This window comes from Accipiter gentilis, chromosome 2 (assembly GCF_929443795.1).
Source record: "Accipiter gentilis chromosome 2, bAccGen1.1, whole genome shotgun sequence".
Lineage (NCBI taxonomy): Eukaryota > Metazoa > Chordata > Aves > Accipitriformes > Accipitridae > Astur > Astur gentilis.
Window position 1 is genome coordinate 50,498,958 of NC_064881.1, and position 20,829 is coordinate 50,519,786.

Sequence of the window (20,829 nt, forward strand, 5' to 3'; positions counted from 1 at the left end):
CAGGCAAGGGAGAGCCCGACTTCAGCAAACCATTTTATCAAAATCTAAAGGTTAGTGCAGAAAGGTGTCTCAAAGCAAATGAGACACATGACACCAATTTTGAGAAAGTTGCTTCTCCTCCCTAAATCACATGGAGTGAAATTAGGCAAGGCCCTTCTCCCAAGAGAAGAAATGTCACTAGTCACTCACTAGAGAACACGGGCCAAGGAGTCTGTGTGCAATATATGGATTATTTCTACACTGGACCTGTGTTTGGACTCTTATGTGTGAATTGTGGATGTCCTTCAGGAGATCTGCAAGGCCTCCAAGAGTGACTCCCCACAATGACTCTTCTACCGTCTTGATTTCTTCAGGGCTAAACCTAGAAAACCACATTACTTTTTGAAGAAACACCCATCTATAAACTGAAGATTCCGCTGACATACATCCTGCTATGGGTTCAAATATACCCTGTGGTATACCCTGTCCGAAATCAGGTCACAGGCATTCAAGTATAAACCCCAATGTCTGTATAGTCAAAAAGTTCATGCGGTAAAAAAAAGAAAACTTGAAGTCTCTCATGGATTCCAATTCCTCATTTTGGCCATTTAAGTTCATGCTTACTTCCACTCAAACTTTCTCTGGTTTTTGCCTTTTTAACCCTCTAAAGGTTTACATCAACCAAATATAGTTCTGGCAAAGCTGCAGAGCTGTAAGGCTGCTCAAGTTCATCACCTAGTTCTCCTTTGAGTAGGGGGTGGCAACAGAGATGGTGTCTCCTCACAATAACAACTAACATTATATAATGAAAACAGTAATTCTTTTCCAAACATATGCTAAGACTATTACAGATCAAAAGAAAAATCAGCAAGTCCCTCCTCAAGCAGCAATTTGGGGGATGGTAAACACCCTAATGGTCCAGAGGCTGAATTAAAACAGAATAACAAACACTACAAATAATTATCACCTATTCTGCAGAAAAAGCCAGAAAGTTCAGAAAGGTCAGAAACTTTTCTGCAGAAAGTTCCCACAAAATCTACTGCCACCTGAAATCACAATGCCTTATTCTCAGTAAGCATATTAATTTCACAAAAAGTTCTTGACCATCGTGAAAGTTTTAACTGACAATGGGATCAGTTTGACCTCCTGGGCTTGTGAAAGTCACAAGCAACTGGTGCCACTCAAGACTGGAAAAGCTAATGCCTAAATTAGGGAAGAAATTTTCCTTTCCCCTCCCTCTCTTCAGCTTGTAATAAACTGGACAAAGCAATCTGGGTACAGTGGTTTCTTTACAGTCATCCAATGGCAAACCACAAATTCCCAAATGCACTTACAAGGAAACCAGCCAAAAGCAAACTTCAACATCCTTTAATCAAAAGTAACATCTCAACTCTGGCACAAAATGGATCTTGGCTAGAACATGCGCTGGACATGGAGGCATCTATCAGTAGCTCTCAAGAGCTAGTAGAGATTTATCCTGCCTTGATTGTCTTCACAGCCATCAGCTGTTCTGAACAGTTCTGAATACCATACATAACTAAAACCCTGAGAGACTAAGGCAATTCAGTTGGCAAGAAATAAGGTCCTGGTAACATTGTCTACATACAAGATCTGCTCTCCATTCCCGCTCACTGGCTTTCTGTAGATTAAAGCATAAATTCTTATTTTCAAGGAACTCAATGACCTGGCTTCAAGATCCCTAAAAGACTGTTAGAAGTTCTGTAAGACAGTCACGACCAGCAACTTCGTTATCTCAAATAAGACTAATTCATCCATACAATTAAGACTTTCCTGGAGACCAGCTCTAGACAGTGCAGAGAACTCTTACAGAAACGATAGAGCATTATCATCATCTGCTTTTACATAGAGAGCATATTTATTTAAACTTACCTCCTGTAACAACTATGCCACCTGCATTTATACAGGCATGTTTTGTAACTGTGTACAATATAAAAGGCTTCCAAACCAAAACATTCCTTGAAACATGCTTAAGACCAAACATGTGACTCATGTTTGTCACAACTCATACCAAAACACTGTCAATTATCCACCTGTCAAGCATGGCTCATGCACTCACAGGCTCCCCAGCATGAGCCTGTACAGAGTAATACACTACTACCATTCTCTGCTGCATCTGTAGCCATCAGTCTCGAGTAGGAGAATTTTAACACAGAACTTGAATTTTGACAACCGGGAAGCCAGAGTTGAACTACAAAACATACAGCAGTGGCACTGACAACAAGGAAACATGGAACTGCAGAGAAACAGCAACAGAAGATCCCATTACCACTGCATTTCTTCTTGCTCCTCCCGATGATGTTCTCAGCTTCTTCTCCACCTCACAGAGCTCGCTCTTAACTTATTTCTTCCCACTAATGTGTCTCGTTATTCCTCTAGTCCAAGACTGCTTACAACTCTTACTACAATCACGGTTCTTAGATGGCTGATGGTTATGTTACCCCTTTTTTTAGGGGGTAAAGTATGCACACATCTATCTCCTTAAGAACAAACAGCAATCTCTGGATTCCCACATATAAATACTCAACTGGATAAAATGAGATTCACTAAAAACCACAGCTGTTCCAGGTATGTGAAATACAGGACTCACTAGCTGAACACTTAATTAAAAAACTGTTCCCAAACCTACATTTTGGTAGTGACTCCTGTGTTGAGTGAATGTTCTCATTTCACAGAAGTGACCAGCCTTAGCAAGCTGCAATAAAAAAAGAAAAACTAGAATGAATTAAGGAGCACTATGAAACAAAGTATTACCAGGAATCGTTCCTCTTTTTCAAGCCAACGCTGGTCTTCTTCCATCTCTTGTTGTTGTCGTATCAATCTCTCCTCCATGAGATGTGTGGGTAGAACCTGGCTCATTCCTCTTATGTCCAGAGTGCCTGAATCCTACAAAACAGAGTAAGTTTATTCAGTCTCACAACAACTTAAAATTTTTATAAACAGCTGCAAGAACAGATTTTTTAAAAGCCCAAATGCATAACAGCAGTCAAGCAGAGTTCCTTCAACTCCATATAAACTGAAGCAGACCATCAGAAGAAACTATTTCCAACTACAAACATTTTATCTGCCTTGCTCCTAATCACTGGAACCAAAAAGATTTGAAAAATTCTGTTTTGTTTTTCAGCAACATTGTAACTTCATATATTGCACTTCATTTAAGTTGGACAACAAAAACACATTTATCAATTTCATTTTCTAGGTCTTGAGCAATAATGTAACTAGCCAGTTGTTAAAAGCTGCGAGATACATTTCTACCCGAAATAAGTACGCTTTTCAGTTTTACCTGGCACTAGCAAAGCATGTCACAAAAACATTTTTAATGGAGTTTTTACCAAGCTTTGACGCATGTCTTAAGCTTACAATACTCCATATACCATATCCCAACGCTGCCTGGAAATCATTAGCAAGTAGTGTATAAATAAGTATTTTTAAAAAAGCCGAGGGGAGTTTGGTAACAAACTTCACTGACATTGGTTTTAGGCAACCAACTTCCCAAGTTTTTGTGAAAACTTTGGCTGTGACTTATTATTACGAACACGTGCAAAGTATTCCTGTGCTTCCACCAATACTTTATTCAAGCACGACATAGTTAGACTAAGTTGTTTCTGGAGTCGATAATCTACAGGGATGTTGAACTACTTGGGGCTACAACCCTCAACTATATATGGCCAAATCAACCAAGAGTAAGCAGAGGCAAATTGAAGACTTGGACACCTATCTGCTCATCTTTATTTAAGGGGTAAGTCTCAGTTATCACTTAAATGTTTGTAAGAGGCACAGAGAATAGAGCATTGATTGGAGAGGGAATGGATTTAAGACAGAAGCTGCACAAAATGAATCTTTGTGGGAGGATAAAATGGAATGAAAAAAGTATAAAATACTGGAGGAGAACTGAAAAAAAATGATGAAAGGTTAAAGGGAGGATTAACTTGATGTTCCTTGCAGCAGCTCTGTGCAATCATGACAGGCTGAAAAGCACCTAACAGGAATACAACTCAAGAACAGTTTTGCAGACCATTTCATTTTCTGTTCTGGCTAAGTTACAGAGAAGCTTCAGATACTTTAGCTATGCTGGATATCTCCCACAAGAAGTATTTTTAAACCGTAATGATATTAAATATTTTTACATGAATGTTCCCATCTCTATTAACAGCAATAAGTTTCACTAAAGCCTTCTTTTAACAAACGCAAAATATTTGCTATCACTCAGTTAAGATACAAAGTAGTAGTAACTTCATCAAGAATTTGTATAAGAGTACACTGTATGCCCAACCTCACATAGGACAATTTGTTTCAAAAAGAATAGAATTTAGTTATGACTCCTATCCCACTGCAGTAAGGCAATTAAAAAAATACCAAAGAAACAATTTTCCTACAATAATCTCCAAATGTACCTAAATAATAAAAAAATCTATTTACTTTACAGAGCTCAACAACAGATGTGTCAGTTCACAATACCTCCATGTTTGGTTGCCACACTGATATTTCCTGAGGCCGATGGTTCCAGGAATCTGCTTGATCCAAGAGAGAAGCCTGCCCAGGATAAATGCTGCCTGCCATGGCTGGTATCCCATGAGAACCAGGGTAGCCAGACACCTTGGGGGTGGGGTGCAGGGTGGTGGTGGAGACAAAAGAAAAAAAAGTTATATTAGTAAGATCTATGCTTCCACATAATTAATAGCTTCCCCTACACACACCAAGGGAGTAAATATGAGAGCGCAGAAATGACTCAATTCAAGCAGTCACTGAAAGGTAGGACGGGAAGCAACATCAGAAGAAGGAAGCCAAGCCAAAATATGACACAAACCCTCTTTTTTTAAGTCTTTGAGGATGCCTATCAGAACAATAACTACTTGAGAATATCTATATATAAATATATAGAAATATTACTGTAACTTTTGACAATAACTATTTGAGGATACCTATCAAACCAGCAGCATTAGAAAGTGTTTTAACCTCTGCAGTCAAGAAGATCAAAGTCCTCTCATGAACTAAAATAAATCCATTGATACATTTGTAAGAGGACACATGCAGAACTCATATTCAAGTTACTAGGAGCCTGCAAACATCGCCCTACAGAGCCATATAAAAATGTACCCCCTAGTGTATGTTACAAACTTGAGTGACAGCATGTAATAAGTGTGCTTAGCTGCATGGCCTGAGAACTTCTACACAGGAAAATCAAAAGCAGTTTTTAATGAGCCTGAAGTACTCATTAGAATAACGAACACCTCCACCTCTCCATGGAGAAAAAAAAATCTTGACCAAGACTGCTGTATATGACTGTAGCTTTGAACAAGCCCAAGAATGCTTAAAGTACTTTCATGACAAACTTTTGTTTTACATTTCTTCAGCAGTGTTGGGAAGAAAAGCAAAACCTGTGAGTATACGATGTGGTAGATCTAAAGGCAGATATCAGCCAATAGAAAATATAAATGTTTCAGAGAAGCATCAGGGAACAGAGTATCAATAAGCCTAAGGAAAGTCCACCAGTTAATGCCATTTTATAAGGCAAGTCATTTTGCGGCTTAGGACACACATTCATGTGAACACCACATTCTTTCAATAAATATGAAAATGTCTGGTGTGTTTCACTGCAGTTTTAGGAATTTGAGCACCATATCAGATATGAAAATATTTGTCATCCTGAGTAAATCTACCAGGCTAGTTTGGAGTTTGTTCTGATGTAGTAAAACAAAAAAACATTTAACAGAACTGAATGAAAATAAACCATGTGACGTGAATCAATCCCACTAGCTGCAATTGAGTTATAAACCCCACATATGAAAAAATACATGCACAGTGTTAAATGTAATACCTGGTAATGATTTGGCTGTACCATATGCTGTGGACTTGGATAAAACCCTTCACTGGATCTCGGACTGGGGTAACCAGGCCTACTGGGCTGTAAATGTAAAGGAATTTTTAGAGTCTTTAGAAACAGAAAACTAAAACCAGAAAATTACTCCTTGGCGAGACAAACATTTACAGGTAGTGCATCACAAAAGCAAGCTCAAAAAAACCCCTGAAATAAATATTCTAAACTGATTAACATTTTTTAAAACAACTAAAATTAAGTTTTCCTCCATTTTTGCTTGGAAGTGGATGCAGCTGAATTGTTTGCTAGGTATGTCAACGAATAATGCTTGCTCTGTGAATTCTTTGTGTATATTTAATTGCTTGCACTAAATGACCTGCCCTGTGCTGTTTAACTCCAGAGAGGACATCACCTAGGAACATAATTCTTAAATCAAGTTTCCTGGTGCAAATATAGCATTGTTCCTAAGTTCACGATCTGCAGTACATAAAGCTTTGCTATTAATTTGTTGTTTCTGTGACTGTTCCCAAAAGTAAATTCCTTCTCTTCAGTCAGAACACAAATCAAACTGGTTTGTTTAGTATAAGTATTTCCATGTGTTATTCTGAGGACTAAAGTTAGTTCTGATTAATTAACTTCTGTGTAACTAATTGCCTCAACATGGAAGGTGCTTTTGATCATATTCTGAATTCCATGGTCGCTTCATTATCCATGCTTTGTTTTGCAACCCATTCCCAGCCAAGGAAAAACAAGACACAACTAGCTCTGATTAGAAAGGACAGCTAATGACCAGCTATCAAGAGTCTTTATTTGATTGTCTGTCTTTACCCCTTCAGGAAAAGGGCAGTACTTTACACATAAACAAACAAGATGTATAATCACAGGAATACATGAGAAAAGTAATCAGAAATTTGGACAGCACTATTAAAAAAAATGCACGAAAAGGAGCCTGGTTTTCTGCACACATTGAACAGATCATCCTTTTGCCAGAGTAGGTATAGAAATATCACACTACTGAGAGAAGTTACGTCAGAACAATACACTTTTATCTTCCAAGCAGAAGTATTCTATTGTTTTGTTTGGTATTAACCTCCAAAGTTATATTTGGTTTTGGTTTTTTGGGTGGCTTTTTTGTTGGTTTTTTCTTTGATGAGGAACAGTGCTGCTGGGTGTTTCAGCAGGAGAAATATCAACGAAAGAGGGGAAAAAAAGCCCCCAGACCTCATAATTCTGCAATGGTCTTCTTCAGTCCTTCTGGCAGTTAAAGGCGACCATCACATTACTTTGAGATTGCAGAATTTTATCACCATGTTATGAGAAATGTCATTATCATTCTGTACTAGGGTATCTTCTGTCTTAGGTTTCTAATGGAAACCCCGGTGAGATACAAGTAATTTCATAGTACAAATTGTGATATCTGTGAATTATTTGAGAATGTGTAGGAGTTTAAGGTTATAAATAAAATGGAAGTTAAGACCTACAAATACCTGAAATTTTTATAATAAATTATTGGAAGAAAAAAATCAGTTGACACCATTAGAATAACTTAAGAGATAGTTAAAATCTCCTATCTATGAAATGCAACTTGTTCAAATGTCATTAGTATGCACACACATATTTTACACAAAAATACTATATAAAAAAACCTAACCAACGCCTGTATTGCATATACAGTGAGGACGTATTGACTTCCTCAAAAAAGATATGCAGTGGTAGAATTAATTTCAATCTTTTGTCAAGTGTTTCAGTTTATACATCACACCCAAAGCTCTAATGATGATCATTTCTAATGCAGTGTAGCTCATAAATTACATTAGTAAAAGGTACTTATTCTATTTGGATTAGCCCCCAAGCTTCAACACTAAACAAATTCTTCAAAGTTGTAATAATTAAGTAGCACATTGTTCCAATTTATGCAGTTTATCTGCTTCTGTAACGCAGAACATTGTCTGTTTATATACACACCAAATCCTGCTAGTTAATCTCAGATGACTAAACAGGTTGATGGATTGTTTGCTGTTTTTAACTCTGAAATGAAAGCAACAATTCCACTGCCTGTATTTCTTGGTTGCCATAAAACTATCAAAATGCAGAACCAAGCTTGGAAATCTATCAGGCAACAACCTGGGAATGGGGAAACAAAACAAAATAAAAATAAGTTGCCTTCCTATGACTGTTGGGGGACATGTGCAGCACAAGGTGCCACACAAGTACTATTGAAATCATTATCTGTACCAGGGTTTGTGTTTACAGATACAAGAGTTCATCACAAATTGATCAGGACACGGGTAATATTCCACAATACAGTGTTGCCTGCACAAAATTAAATTCTTCAAAATACAGGTTCAATCCTTCAAAGTACAAAATAACTCCGATGAGAAGCAGCCAAGTTACTGAGACAAGAGTGCTCAGCAACTGGTGAGGTTAGACTACCACAGCTGCAGAACACATCAGTGACATCCAAACAGGACAGACATGTAATAAAATTAAGTGTAAGCTAAAACAAATAAGGTCTTTGAAAGCAAACCCCCAATTTTCTGTCCAGAATAAGGAAAATGCAGTTAGTTGATTTCTATCCTCTCACTGATCTGTTATAAATAAACTTCACACTGGAATGAGAACTCACTAGCTAACATTTCATAGGACTGCTACAAGAAAGAAGAAAAAAGAAACAGCCGGGATACAATTTTGTGGCAACTATGCTAGTCTTTTACAAGTTAAACAACAAGAAACAGAAAATTGTTAGTGTGCTATTATAGCATGGATCAGTTCTAGTAATAGGTCAAGTAGAGTCAGGTCATTTCAGGCAAGTATTAGCAGATGATGATAAAATTGGCCAGAATGGCTTTGTTTGAACAAACCCGTCAAAGGAGGCTTTTAAGAAATAAATGGAATAAAAAGGGGTTTTTTTGTTTGTTTTTTAAACACACATAATTTGCAGTCTTAGCTACCTTGGGAGGAGCTTCATCTGATCCTCCTGAGTCCCAGGACACTGTGACTTGTCGCCTAGATTCCATTCTCATTCGTTCTTCTTGCTGCAGCTTCTCTTCCTCCAGTATCGTACTAAGAAAAAAGTATTATGTTTAAGTAAAACTCCAGTTCAGTGTCTAACAAACCTCTCCCCAGAGCTCTCACATTTTTCAGACTTATGAACACTATTCGACAAAGCGATTGAGCACAGAACCACAAACTTCTTTTACTTATATTGCTTAGATTTCTGAAAACCAGTATCAGGAAGAAATACTTCTGTAGGATTATCAGCATGCTTTTAACAACAGAAGAAGCACTGTGATTTTAGAAAGCTGGGGTTGATCTTGCACAATTTTTTTTGCTTGTTAACAGTTCTTTTGATGTATAATTACACAGAGAAATCCTCAAAGACTCAAGCACTTACTTGCATGAAAATTTCTTTTTCCCAAGAAAATATTCTAATGAACTGCTGCAAAGGTTCAAAACAAACTGAAAATGTTCTTTACTGAAACTCAACAGAGCTTCAGATCACTGGGATTATTTTTTTTTAACAAAGCAGTCAAAAAACATTTTACTATGTCTTCAGTTCTGACATTTTAGCCTAACCAGGAACACATTCAGCAAACTAATTTAGCACAACAGAACTATCTGACAGTATTCACTCAGCTTCTAAACATTCAGGTCAAAAGGCTACATTTTCAACAAAGAACAAGACAGTAGTAAAACTAGTTCGCTACTTACCACTGTTCTGACTATTATAAAGACTGTTTGAAGTTCAACGTGATACTGCTGCCCCCACAGCAGCCTCCTCCCAGTTCTGCTATGTGGATTATTAATGTTGGATATTTGCCATTTGAAAAATACTCAGAATGAAGCTTTGAAATAGGGAGCTGAAAATTTGCTGGAGCTGCACGCTACATGGATAGTCTGGAGATGTGAGTAGGGCAGATTATTTACATATTGCTATCCCCAGTGTAAAGATAATCCTGCAAAGGAGCTATTCCAGCTTCTTTATCACTCAAGAGATTCCAGAAACAAAGCTAGGTTCTGAGTTTAAAATCTCCTGCTCAGTCTGCTAAATAACCACCCAGAATTACTCATGCAGGGGGATGAGGTCAACTACAGCAATCTATTCTAATCTTGGAACTTTACTGCTTATTTCAAGAATAAATTCCTGCTTGGTTGGAGACAAGAACTTTGCTTTTCCTTACTCAGCCAGAAAAAATCTATGCCACTTCTAAAAAGCAGAGAAGTCATCTTGTCTCACTGCAGCTAAACCAAGTTTGTAAGTATTGCTGCAATTTCAATCCATCACTGCTGAAGTAGCACAAGAATGTGGAACAAAACCAAAATCAGACACATTATTTGCAAAAGCCATCCTGATATAACTACCACAGAAACATAGCTAGAATGCAACAGAGGGAACTAAAATGAGAAAACCTTTCTCTTTTACCTTTCTCTTCCTTCAGAATAAGGAAAACGCAGTATTTCCTACCTGAACCCATGAAGAACTAGCCAAAAACCACTGCTTTAAAGCTAGGTCACACTTCAGATATTCAGCATGCATTTTTATGTAGCTCAAGTAATCAGCCAACGTGCACCCATAGCCATGAACCACAATTATGATCTTTCAAGAAACACCTCAAGATTTAAAAAAAGAACGCAACAAAACACCACAAAAAAAATCCACCCAGATATTGCATGAATAGAACACAGATTTTTAACAAAGCTGTTGATACAGTAGTTGCTGTAATCTGAGCAAAAGAATGGAACAGAAGTCAGCTAAAAGCAGCTTACTAAATTTAGAGATGGCTTATTGACAATTTGGGGCCATGAGCATAATTTGTCACAGCACAGTCCTGTTTTTCCATAAAAAGGAATGAAACACCAATACCTATCTGCCTTGCTATCAAAGCCATCTCTGTGGTGTCACGGTATTCAATACAATACCTTTAACTTCAACCGTATCACTGGAAACGACAAATTTCTACTGAAATTACTTGTTTTTCATAACATAGGCTCAGCTTTTTGCCTTACAACTCTAATTCATCCCACGTTGCTCTCTTTGCCTGTGTCATCAGGAGGTCCTTTCCCCAGCAACCCAGTAAGTAGCCTGGTCAAAGGCTGATCGGCTGCAGAATTTGTACTGGGATGCCCTTGAGTACTGCTGACAAGAATATAAAATAGAAATGCCTCAGAAAAGCATTACTTGAAAGAACACAAAGAATATAAATGACTCACAGAAAAGTCTTTGTTTTTACAAAGGGAAGACCAATCCATAGACAGAGTAAAAGCATGCCAAGAGATATTTTTGACCTTTTCTCAGTGCAGCTGCTCAAGTACTCTGAACAGTTTATTAGAATTTACAGAAGGTCAGGAAAGTCAGATCTAGGCATATTTTCCCAAACTGCACATATTTTTAGCAGCAAAGAGGAGGAAGTAGAGAAGTAGTTCTATTCATATGATTTCCCTAGCAAATCTTGAGGTAGTACAGACAAACTTAACTCGTCTTCTTGGCTAGGGTTAGTCTGATGAAAAATCTCAACTATTAGAAGTTTGCATAATTGAAAAACTTATTTAATTTACAAATAATCTTTTTACTGAAATTGGCCTGTGACACTGAAAAGGAAACATTTACTGGGAGCTTCAGTGTAGGAATATCTGAAATACTAAAATGTATCCATATGTTTCAAAAGGCACAGCAATACCAGTGTTTGCTGCTATGGGTGATGTGGGAACCTACAGTAAATGCTGACCCTGAACAAGCACCAGCTTTTTTTTCTCTCTGTGGTCTCCGGCCACCAGAAATGCAAATGAACATATTTTTACATACTGCCCTAATTTAAAATCACTTTCATATGGATTATATATTATTCTTAATGGTCACTGTCAAAGAGCAAAAGGCTAATGAAGCATTTTGCAGCCTCCATCATGTATTTCAAGTATGTCTTAAAATATTTTTTTTGCAAGATGCCACAAAAGGAGAGGACTCAAACTGCCCTCACTCTTACCAGTTTTGTTTCTTTTTTTTTATAAGCAACGTTTCAGGACCTACATCAAGTGCAGTCACAAGAAAGCTCAAGTCCAGTTCTCATCAGTTAATTATCTCACTGTTTTCATAAAAAAACAGACTTTAAAAGCATGAATCAAAAAAGTAATCTTTTCTTCATTCTTTTTAGAGCTGTATTTAATGGGACCTGCAGCGCTAGGATGCTAGTGGGGTCATCCACTCTGTTAAAACCTGTGCATCTTCACCAGTGACCAACAGAGGGCCAGACTGACACTCTTACACAGCAACGATATTACTGCTGCTTATTTTGCTCTTTTTAGGGGAAAGGTACTTTAAAAAAAATTCATTCAACGATGCAGTAAAAATATCATGCAATTACATTAATTTGAAAGCTCAAAATTAAAATCCAACTTAATCTCCAATGCAAAAACCCCCAAGTTTTAACAGAATTACCAACCAAAGGGAACAACTTGCAAGCACAAGCCTGGGAGCTGATTTATAAGAAAGCCTTTGAGTATACTGGTGATACCTTAGCAATAGACACCTGCAGCATATTAAACACAGCAAAGAATAAATTAAATTTAATAATACACGTATGTATGAGATAGTCTATGGTTATAGGGACTGTACAAATATAGTATAGTAAGTGTATGGTTCTAGTAAGTGGCTAGGAGTCATTCTGAGGAGAAATGCTGTAAAAGTGATATTGCGTGATTTAGGTACAGTAAACTCTTTGCGAAGGGCCTCATACTATTTACCATGTAGTGCAAGACTAAAAATCATCAAGGCAACATCTGATCCACAGAATCTAATTCTGGCCCAATCTGTGACAGAATTGCAGGAGTAGCAGGGTAGCACCTCACTTTCCTCACTTATTCTCACTAGATTCTACCACCCCCAAAAATTGAAAAAGGGACCTAGGATGCGAGGAGGAATTAAACTTGGAAATGCACAATCCACCCATTTGTTTTTGCGTTTGCTGAGAAGACTAATGCATCCCTATCCACTCTGGGCACATCAAATGCAATAAAATATCAAGCCTTACGACTACCCTAATAACGCGACATAAATTCTACAGTAATCAGCATCTTTGCATTGCACAAGCAGCTGCAAATAAAGTTTGTGCAAAGCAGATTTTACTAGGAAATGGGAAATGCATCAAATAAACAAAGAACACATGAAATGTTTATGCTCCCATCAGTGCTATTTCAGATGCAGAAAAGAAGTTTTTTCCCAAAGCCACTTTTTCTCATCAAAACAGAGAGGAACATTGCAGTGCTGTATCATTGGCTTCAAGCAAACAACTAGTCTGCTCTCAGCTTGAAAAGACTATCCTGGATAGGATCCAGAACGAGCAGCAGCAACACCACACAGAAAAGGCCACCAGGGAAATGGCTTGTTTTCGCAAGTTCATGGGAATTTGAGTTTTGAAACACAATCTTTCCTAGCTGCCTGAGATTGCCTCATCATAAGGGGATTGGCAACCTTTCCAACAAGAGGCTGACTCTGCGAGTAGTGCAAAGAAGCCCTAAGGACAACCATGCTGCCTAACTTCCAGGAGATAAAGGTCACTGGTTTGGAGTGGCAGAAAACTTTTTGCTTCAGTGAGAGTAAAAACTGGGTTTTAGGGTTGCTGTGGCCCCAGGAGACAGCTTGTTCTCTAAACAATGCTTCGAATCTCTTAGCATGACTAGAGGAGCAAAAAACCACCCCCCTCAGTGCGTTTTTCATCTGGAACCAGAGAATCGTTTAGGTTGGAAGGGACTCCTGGAGGTCTTGAGTCCAATCTCCGGTAAAGCTGGGCTCATGCATGGTGAGGTCAGGTTGCTCAGAGCCTTTTCCAGTCCAGGTTTGGAAGTCTCCCAGCACTGAAATTCCAGAGTCTTTCTGGGTGACCTATTTCAGAGCTTACCCATGCACACTGCGAAACATTTTGATTCTTAACTAATGAGAATTTGCCTTGCTGCATGTTTTGAGTGTTGGTTCTCGCCCTTTGGCTGTGCATTTCTGAGGACAGCCAGGCTCTTGGACACTGTTCTATCCTGTTTATCTGGCGATACCGTTCCACGTCTTTCACTTTTTTCCCCCTTCCCCCTCCAAACTCATCCTGTTTTAAATGCTGCTGCCGTCACTCTCTGTCTGAGTACAGCCTACATTCATGTCAACCCTCAACACAATTACTTTTACTCTGGATTTACTCATCCTCTACCCTTGCTGGTGAGATACTCTCTCTGCCTGGGTGTACACACCATAGCCATCTACATAGTCACATTTTTTTAGGGCTTCATTCTCTTCCGTGCTGGTCAGCTGTAAGTTATCAGTACAATCTTACTGTAAATGAGAAAGAACCCTATTCTTCCAGAGCCAAAAAAAGAGAGAAAAACTTAATTGCCAATTTCCACCTACTACCCAAAACAGACAACTGTGTCGTATCTTTTCCTTACCCAGCCCTACCATTCCTTCCTTTGTGGTTAACCCCACACAGTCAATAGGATGGTAAGTTATTTGTGAGAAGGGCTACATCTTCATCTAGCTATATAAATTATTAGTCTACACAGGAGCTCCCAAAGTAACAGACGGTGGAACAGTATGAAATTTTAAGAAATAGGAAGAATTTAAAGGTAGCTAAGTTATCCATATAGCAACTCTGAAACAGCATCATAATTATATTAAAAATGTCCCTTATTTTAACCACCTATGAATTACCTTGTGCCATGAACATCCAGCGACAGCACAAAATGGTATTACGAAAATACAACATGCCACAAAGCACAACTTTGAAAGATGTAAGATAAAACTGAAGAATTTGGCAATGAATTACAGCAAATCCAAGAGTGGATTACAATACCTACCTATACTTTGAAGCTTATATTGACTTAGGCAAAATAGATACTGAGCACTCATAAAATGCCAAAGGTGGTCACAAATATCCAATGTGCCTGCACAGTATCTCAGTGATGTTTCAAAGTTTAGATATCACTCCCATTTTGTGGCTGGTGATATGGGAGATATGGACACTGGAATAAATTATTGCAGAATAAACTAGGGTGTGAATTTAGGGTGTTTATCTTCCCAGATAAACATAGTCTATATTCTGGTTTACAAAAGACAAAAGAATTTCTAGTTAATGATGTTGCATTTATTGCAGGCTCTGCAATTGTGCATACACAGCTGCCACAGCACTAGTGTGCTACATATGTTATGAAAATAACTTTCAACAGCACTCACCTGATGGTTCATTTATTTAAGAAAGCATACATTTCTGCCCCAGAGCTATCCACTGCATGTTTGACTAGGTAATCGCTACAAATTCTTTCTACCCCTCTCCCCAAGGGTTGCAGCATACATAGCTAAAATTATAAACAAATTGCTAGTAAAATCTGGAGGTTTTCTTGGGAGAGAAAGAAGGTGATTCATACTTCCAGTTATTATTTTCCCCAACAGATAAGGTCCAGATTTCCAAAAGGGTAGCAACAACCTGGCCTTCTGAAGATAAACTTAATATACTATGTCTTGCATTTTCCACAGAAAGAAAATACTGTAGCAGAAGATACAGCAAAAATAAATATTTCTGAACAAGGAAATGACCTTTCAAAAGTATAACCCTACCTGAGTTGTGCTTTAAGTTCAGTAAACCTGGGTCGTCTACTAGGGTCGTATGCCCAGCACTTGGTCATAAGGCTGTAGAGGGTAGGAGGGCAGTTTGGAGGCATTGGGAGCCGCTCACCGTTCTCAATTCGCCCAATCACATCATTGTTCTTCACTCCCTGGAAGGGCTTTACCCCATGCATTAGGATCTCCCACATACACACACCTGAGAAACACACACAAAAAAATTTTCCCCAGTGTGAGCAAATGACAAAACTTCTTAAAAAAGAAACAAACCCCAATTTTGTAGAGCCAAACAATGCAGTTTCTTCTGAAACATATAGCTAGGGAATCAGTTTTGACTTACCAGCTGGCAGCAGAGAGGAGTGATGGACAGTAGGGTTACACACGCACTATCAACCTGAACTATTTATGAGGAAGCATGACCCACAGCTGGCTCACAGCAGCCTGGCTTCACATTTAACTACCTTTTGCCTATTATAAATCAGAATGGTTGCTCATATTCAAATCTACTTTTTTATGAGGTAGAATGAGCTGTTTGCTTTTCCCTTTGACTAGTTTCAACTGACTTGTTTCAACATGTAGAGCGTATTTTCACTTTGACGGTGTTTTAACACTGGCATTGATCCAAATTTTTTGTGCTGCAGCTATGTAATAAAACAGTTTCTGTTGAAACTGTGTTAAAAGCACAAAGGGAAAAATGGTTTGTCAGTTTAGGATTGGCCAGAATGTTCCACGGACTTCATTTTTCTAACTCTGACTGTACTAAAGTTTTCTTCAAACCATTATAAACCTGCTAAAATTCACATATCCTTCACTTAAAAACATTCAAATTTTATTTTGTAAAGAGGGTGAACTCCTAGTTGACTGTCCTGCTTTTATTTCAAGTCTCATCATCTTTGTTCCTTTACATAGCCTATCTTTTTTCTGTCTGTCCAGACCATGAGTCTGGACCAGTCTGATCACAGGTGATCAGATTCATATAAAAATTTGCATATTTAGGAAAAAAGATCAAGGCTTCAGGATATTCCCATTTACCTTTATTTTTACTCAGCTTCTGGTCATATTTTCTAAGTTAGCAGGAGCTATGAAAGACAAATTAAGCTGGAATCTAGCATTAAAGATCTGGAAACAGGACATCATGTAGGCTCATCTATGCATTAAGCAAAGAAGCAGGCATATCACCACAAAAGAAAAAGTGAAAATATAAAATAGTAACAGCAAATAACAATGTAATAACAAAAAGAAAGCAAAGGGAAAACAACAGTAAAAAAATCATCTCCGTTATGACTATGACCTAATTTCCTTGTACCTTCATTTCTGTCAGTTTCTTTCTGGAGGCAAAAAGGCACATTAAACTTTAGGCTGAGTAGAAAAAGCAAAGGAAAATATAGAGATGGAAAATGTGGAAGAAACCAGATTTTCAGAAAGTACAGTAGAAATAGTGCCGAATAGCTGGGAATTATTCATTTACAGTAGTTAAAATGAAACACTGAACTTCTCCAACAGGACGCTTAAGAAACCCCACTCACTTACCAAACATCCACACATCGCTAGCTGAGGTAAACCGTCGGAAGTTGATTGACTCTGGAGCCATCCATTTGATAGGCAATTTCCCTTTGGAAGCTACAGGGACAGCAAGACAAGACAGGCTTTTATTCCTACTATTGAGCTCAAACGTAGATTTTGTTCTCAGTGAAATAATTTATAGGCAAAACCCATCTCTGGTGAAGCACTTCAACTATCAAATTTTGTATAAGAGATTTCTGCACCGTATCACCAGTTCTACTGGTTGTCCTCTATCTAGAGAGAAGAGCAGCACTTTGCCTAAATATTCAGACTGATGGAGCTTCTTCAAGTTTTAAGTTAATTCTTATTTCAAGATGCAACTATTGCAGTTAAGGAAGTACTGGCACCAAATCTGAAACTGTCGCAAATCTCAGCAAGGGAGTAGGTGTTTTTAAATGATTCATAAAAAAAGGGTAGGTTGTTTGGGCTTACATAAAACAGAAAAAAGAAAGAACAAGAAGCAAATAATGCCCCAAGCCTCCCAATAAAGCCCTCAACAACAAACCCCAAAAGTACAAGAAATGATCATGTCAAAAGTATTCCCCCTCTCTTCTCAGCAATTAAAATGACAATACGTAGCTCACAGTGATACCAGACAAATGAAGTGAGGAAACATAACAGAGTGTAAGGGGACAAATAAAGGATATTTTAAAATATATGACTGAAACTAGAAATATACTGAAGACTAGATTTATGAATACATGGTTTCATAATATACACCAAATTTGAAATGCTACTGTTCGGTACCCTACATGCAATCTCTATTCTCCTGTTCTATTTCCCATCTATCAGGTACTGCAGGACATCTCACAGCTGCTAGAGCCACTTAAGATCAGTATTCTATCCAAAATGGGGGGAAAAGTAGGCTTCAAAGACTTTCTTGTACTCAATCTCCCTAGTCCAGTGGCATCTGAAGTATGCAGCATCAATGACAGCACAAACTCAAAATTTATCTGTAGGTAACCTTGAACTCATTGTGGGTTACCTATATTATGCCATGAATACAAATATCTCAAACAGGCCTCTAATGTGGATAATCTTCTAAAAATCATGAAGAAAGCACTACAAGCTTGTCCTAAAGAGCAGAATTTTACCTACACCTGAATTTCCTTTTTGCAACTTAAAACAGACCTTGTGATTCTTCTTCTGAAGCACACATGTAGGAATTTACTGCCATCTATTAAATTGTTGAATAGTTTGCCTTTTTATACAAATATAACAGTTAGATCAAGAATATCTGGTTAATTCCTTTTGACAACAAACTCAGTACTGTGAGAAGCAATTGTGTTCTAACTGGCCTGCAAGAAGGATCCAGAGTGTCAACCTACCTTTATAGTAAGTACTGTCTTCCATGTATCGAGATAAACCAAAGTCACCTAATTTCACACAGTCAGTGGCAGATACCAGCACATTTCTAGCAGCAATATCCCTGCCAAACAGAGTAGACATTATTTCTAGTCAATTAAAAACTTCAAGTGGTGAAATATAATTTGAAAAAAATTATTAAAACCCCGAAGTATCAAATGCCTTTGAGAGGACTGAATTATTTTTCTAGTCACGGTTTGGGTGTGCAAGTACAGAAAAAGATAACTACATATTTGTCTTCTGATTCTCAGAAGCTTGCAGAAATGCTGCAGTACATTTGATTCTTACAAGTAATAACTGTTGTCATCAGTGTCAACATCAGAGGAAAAAGTTTTATCTTCATCATTTAAATAACACAGGCTAACAATTTTTGGCAATTAGAACTGATGGAAAGAAGAAAAACTGCCTCCTGACCCTGCAAAGGTAAGGAATTACTTTAAGATCTCAGTTGTGTAAGAGGCTTCATAATAATGAGGTCAGTTTTTAGTGATGCCACAGGGATTATGAAAAGACTTGGGCATTCTTCTCTTGCAGTTTCCCAGGTGAGACAACCCGCTTTATGTGTCTGTTGATTCTGGATTTTGGCAGGCTTGACTAAGTATCGACAGATTTAGCTTTGAGCAGTGAAGTAAGTACAGCAAACTGAGTGGTGCTACTTTCTTCCATTTCAGTTTGGTATGAGCAAGTTTTATTTTGAAATTTTATTGCTAGAGTTAAAATAAACAGCTACTTGGCCAAATTCAAGTATCTGTAACAATCATAAGGGCCTGTTATTTACAATTTTTTTATATACGTATCTACATATATACACATACCTAATACTTACACATAGATGTGTTTGAATCTACAATATATACAACACATAGAATTTAAACATTAAGTACATGCACACGAATAAAATGTTCAAGTTCAAAAAGAAACGGTACATCATAATTGGAGTGCTGTGAACTTCTAATTGCATACAATTAGAGGCTAAAGCCAGTCTCTTCCCCTTAGAAAGCCCATGTTCAAATTCAAGGGAATAAAGTTCAAAACACACCTAGAAGGGAATTTAGGTTCACTTTCTAGTTAAGCAAGTAGTAGTATTTTGTAAATATTTTGTTTTCTTTCTTCTTTACTTAAGAAGGTGGCTGCCCCTTGTTTTGCTTTTCTTCATTTAGAAGATTAAAGGTGACTCGCATCTTTAAAAAATATTGTAACCACAAAACAATAACTCAGCTGAAATCTATTCTGAATAAAATCCGGCACTATCTCCAAGTCAATCTAGGAGTGAGCCAGCAGGTGTCACTCTTGAAAAGGGTGTAATTTTGGTGGCAGCATCTGAAAAACTGACGTACTAATACAGAGACTGACATAAAACAAGCAAATGGATTTTAGGAGTTTCGAAGTATTGCTGCTACACATTCATCATAAGTCAAGAAAAAGAAACACATAAGGAAGTCTTTAAGGAATCCAGCTATGTCTTGTAAGCGTTCGTCTTCACTTGAGCAAATGTAGCCAGAATACTGCCTGTCAAAAATCTGGTTATCTATGACACCCTGTATTCCACTAAAATTTTAAGTAGTTACATATAAAAATATACACATACATGTATATAGATATATATGTATAAAATCTTACCTATGTACAAATCTTTTGCTCTCTAAGTAGGCAAGTGCTGTGCTAAGCTGGTAAGCGTAGAGTATCAGAGAGGCCAGATCCAAGCTGTATTTTCTTACTTGCAAAAACGACCTCAACTTTTTGCACAAAGAAGGAAAAAACAGAAGGAAGTTAGGACAAAAAAACCCAACAAATTTGAACAAAGCATATATCTAATTATAAAGTTTATACAAGTATCAATGGGTATGCCTGCCCTTAACACTGGAGAGAAGAAAAGAAAAACACTTGCCATGAAGAAATCTGGGTAAAATTTAAGCAATTTTTCCACATGAAAACAGTTAGCCAAACAAAAAAAAAAAATATTTTGTTCATTGCTTTCAGGTTCCTTTTGAAGATTGAGAGCGTATGCTGCGCTGTTCCAAAGTAAAGCACTCCTGGACTTTTTATGCATTCTTCCCTTGAGAACTGTGCACGTTTTTGGCCTAAATAATTTCAGAACAAAATGGTATGTAGCCAATCCAAACACCAATTATAACAGTATTGTTTTGGAAGCATTAATTTTAATCTACATTTGCTAAAACAACTGGATTTAGCTCATGGTAGCAAATATCAATACAGAATTTTTATAAGCTATATTTGCAGTGTAAGGCAGTTAGGACTGAACAGAAGGTGGCACTAGAGTCTCCTTATAAATTAAAACAAGGCTTTGAAAAGTGATTAGGGCACTAGAAAGGAAATCTGTAATTCTTTGACAGAAGAGGACTTCTACACTACAGGTTTTTCTGCCTTTTTTTTTTCTTGGACAATGTATTGCAGTTTGATAATTACAATAATTATCTTACAATGCAGTGTGAAACATCACTTGAGCTCACATTTTCAGAAACACGTGGCT

General features: G+C 37.6%; 1 protein-coding gene across 16 annotated transcripts in view; it reads right to left on the minus strand.

Annotated features, from left to right (window-relative positions):
- Nucleotides 1–20,829, minus strand: part of PTK2 (protein tyrosine kinase 2) — a 227,179-nt gene that overhangs the window by 23,201 nt on the left and 183,149 nt on the right. For 15 of the 16 annotated variants that reach the window (XM_049819633.1, XM_049819642.1, XM_049819634.1 and 12 more), the window contains 8 exons: nt 19,959–20,074; nt 18,302–18,402; nt 16,941–17,030; nt 15,405–15,609; nt 8,767–8,878; nt 5,816–5,902; nt 4,456–4,593; nt 2,752–2,883 (listed from right to left, as the gene is read on the minus strand). In XM_049819633.1, coding sequence (XP_049675590.1) covers nt 2,752–2,883; nt 4,456–4,593; nt 5,816–5,902; nt 8,767–8,878; nt 15,405–15,609; nt 16,941–17,030; nt 18,302–18,402; nt 19,959–20,074 — 981 coding nt within the window. Of the gene's footprint in view, nt 1–2,751; nt 2,884–4,455; nt 4,594–5,815; nt 5,903–8,766; nt 8,879–9,526; nt 9,809–15,404; nt 15,610–16,940; nt 17,031–18,301; nt 18,403–19,958; nt 20,075–20,829 lie in introns of those variants that run through there. The other variant, XM_049819651.1, reaches the window with a different exon arrangement.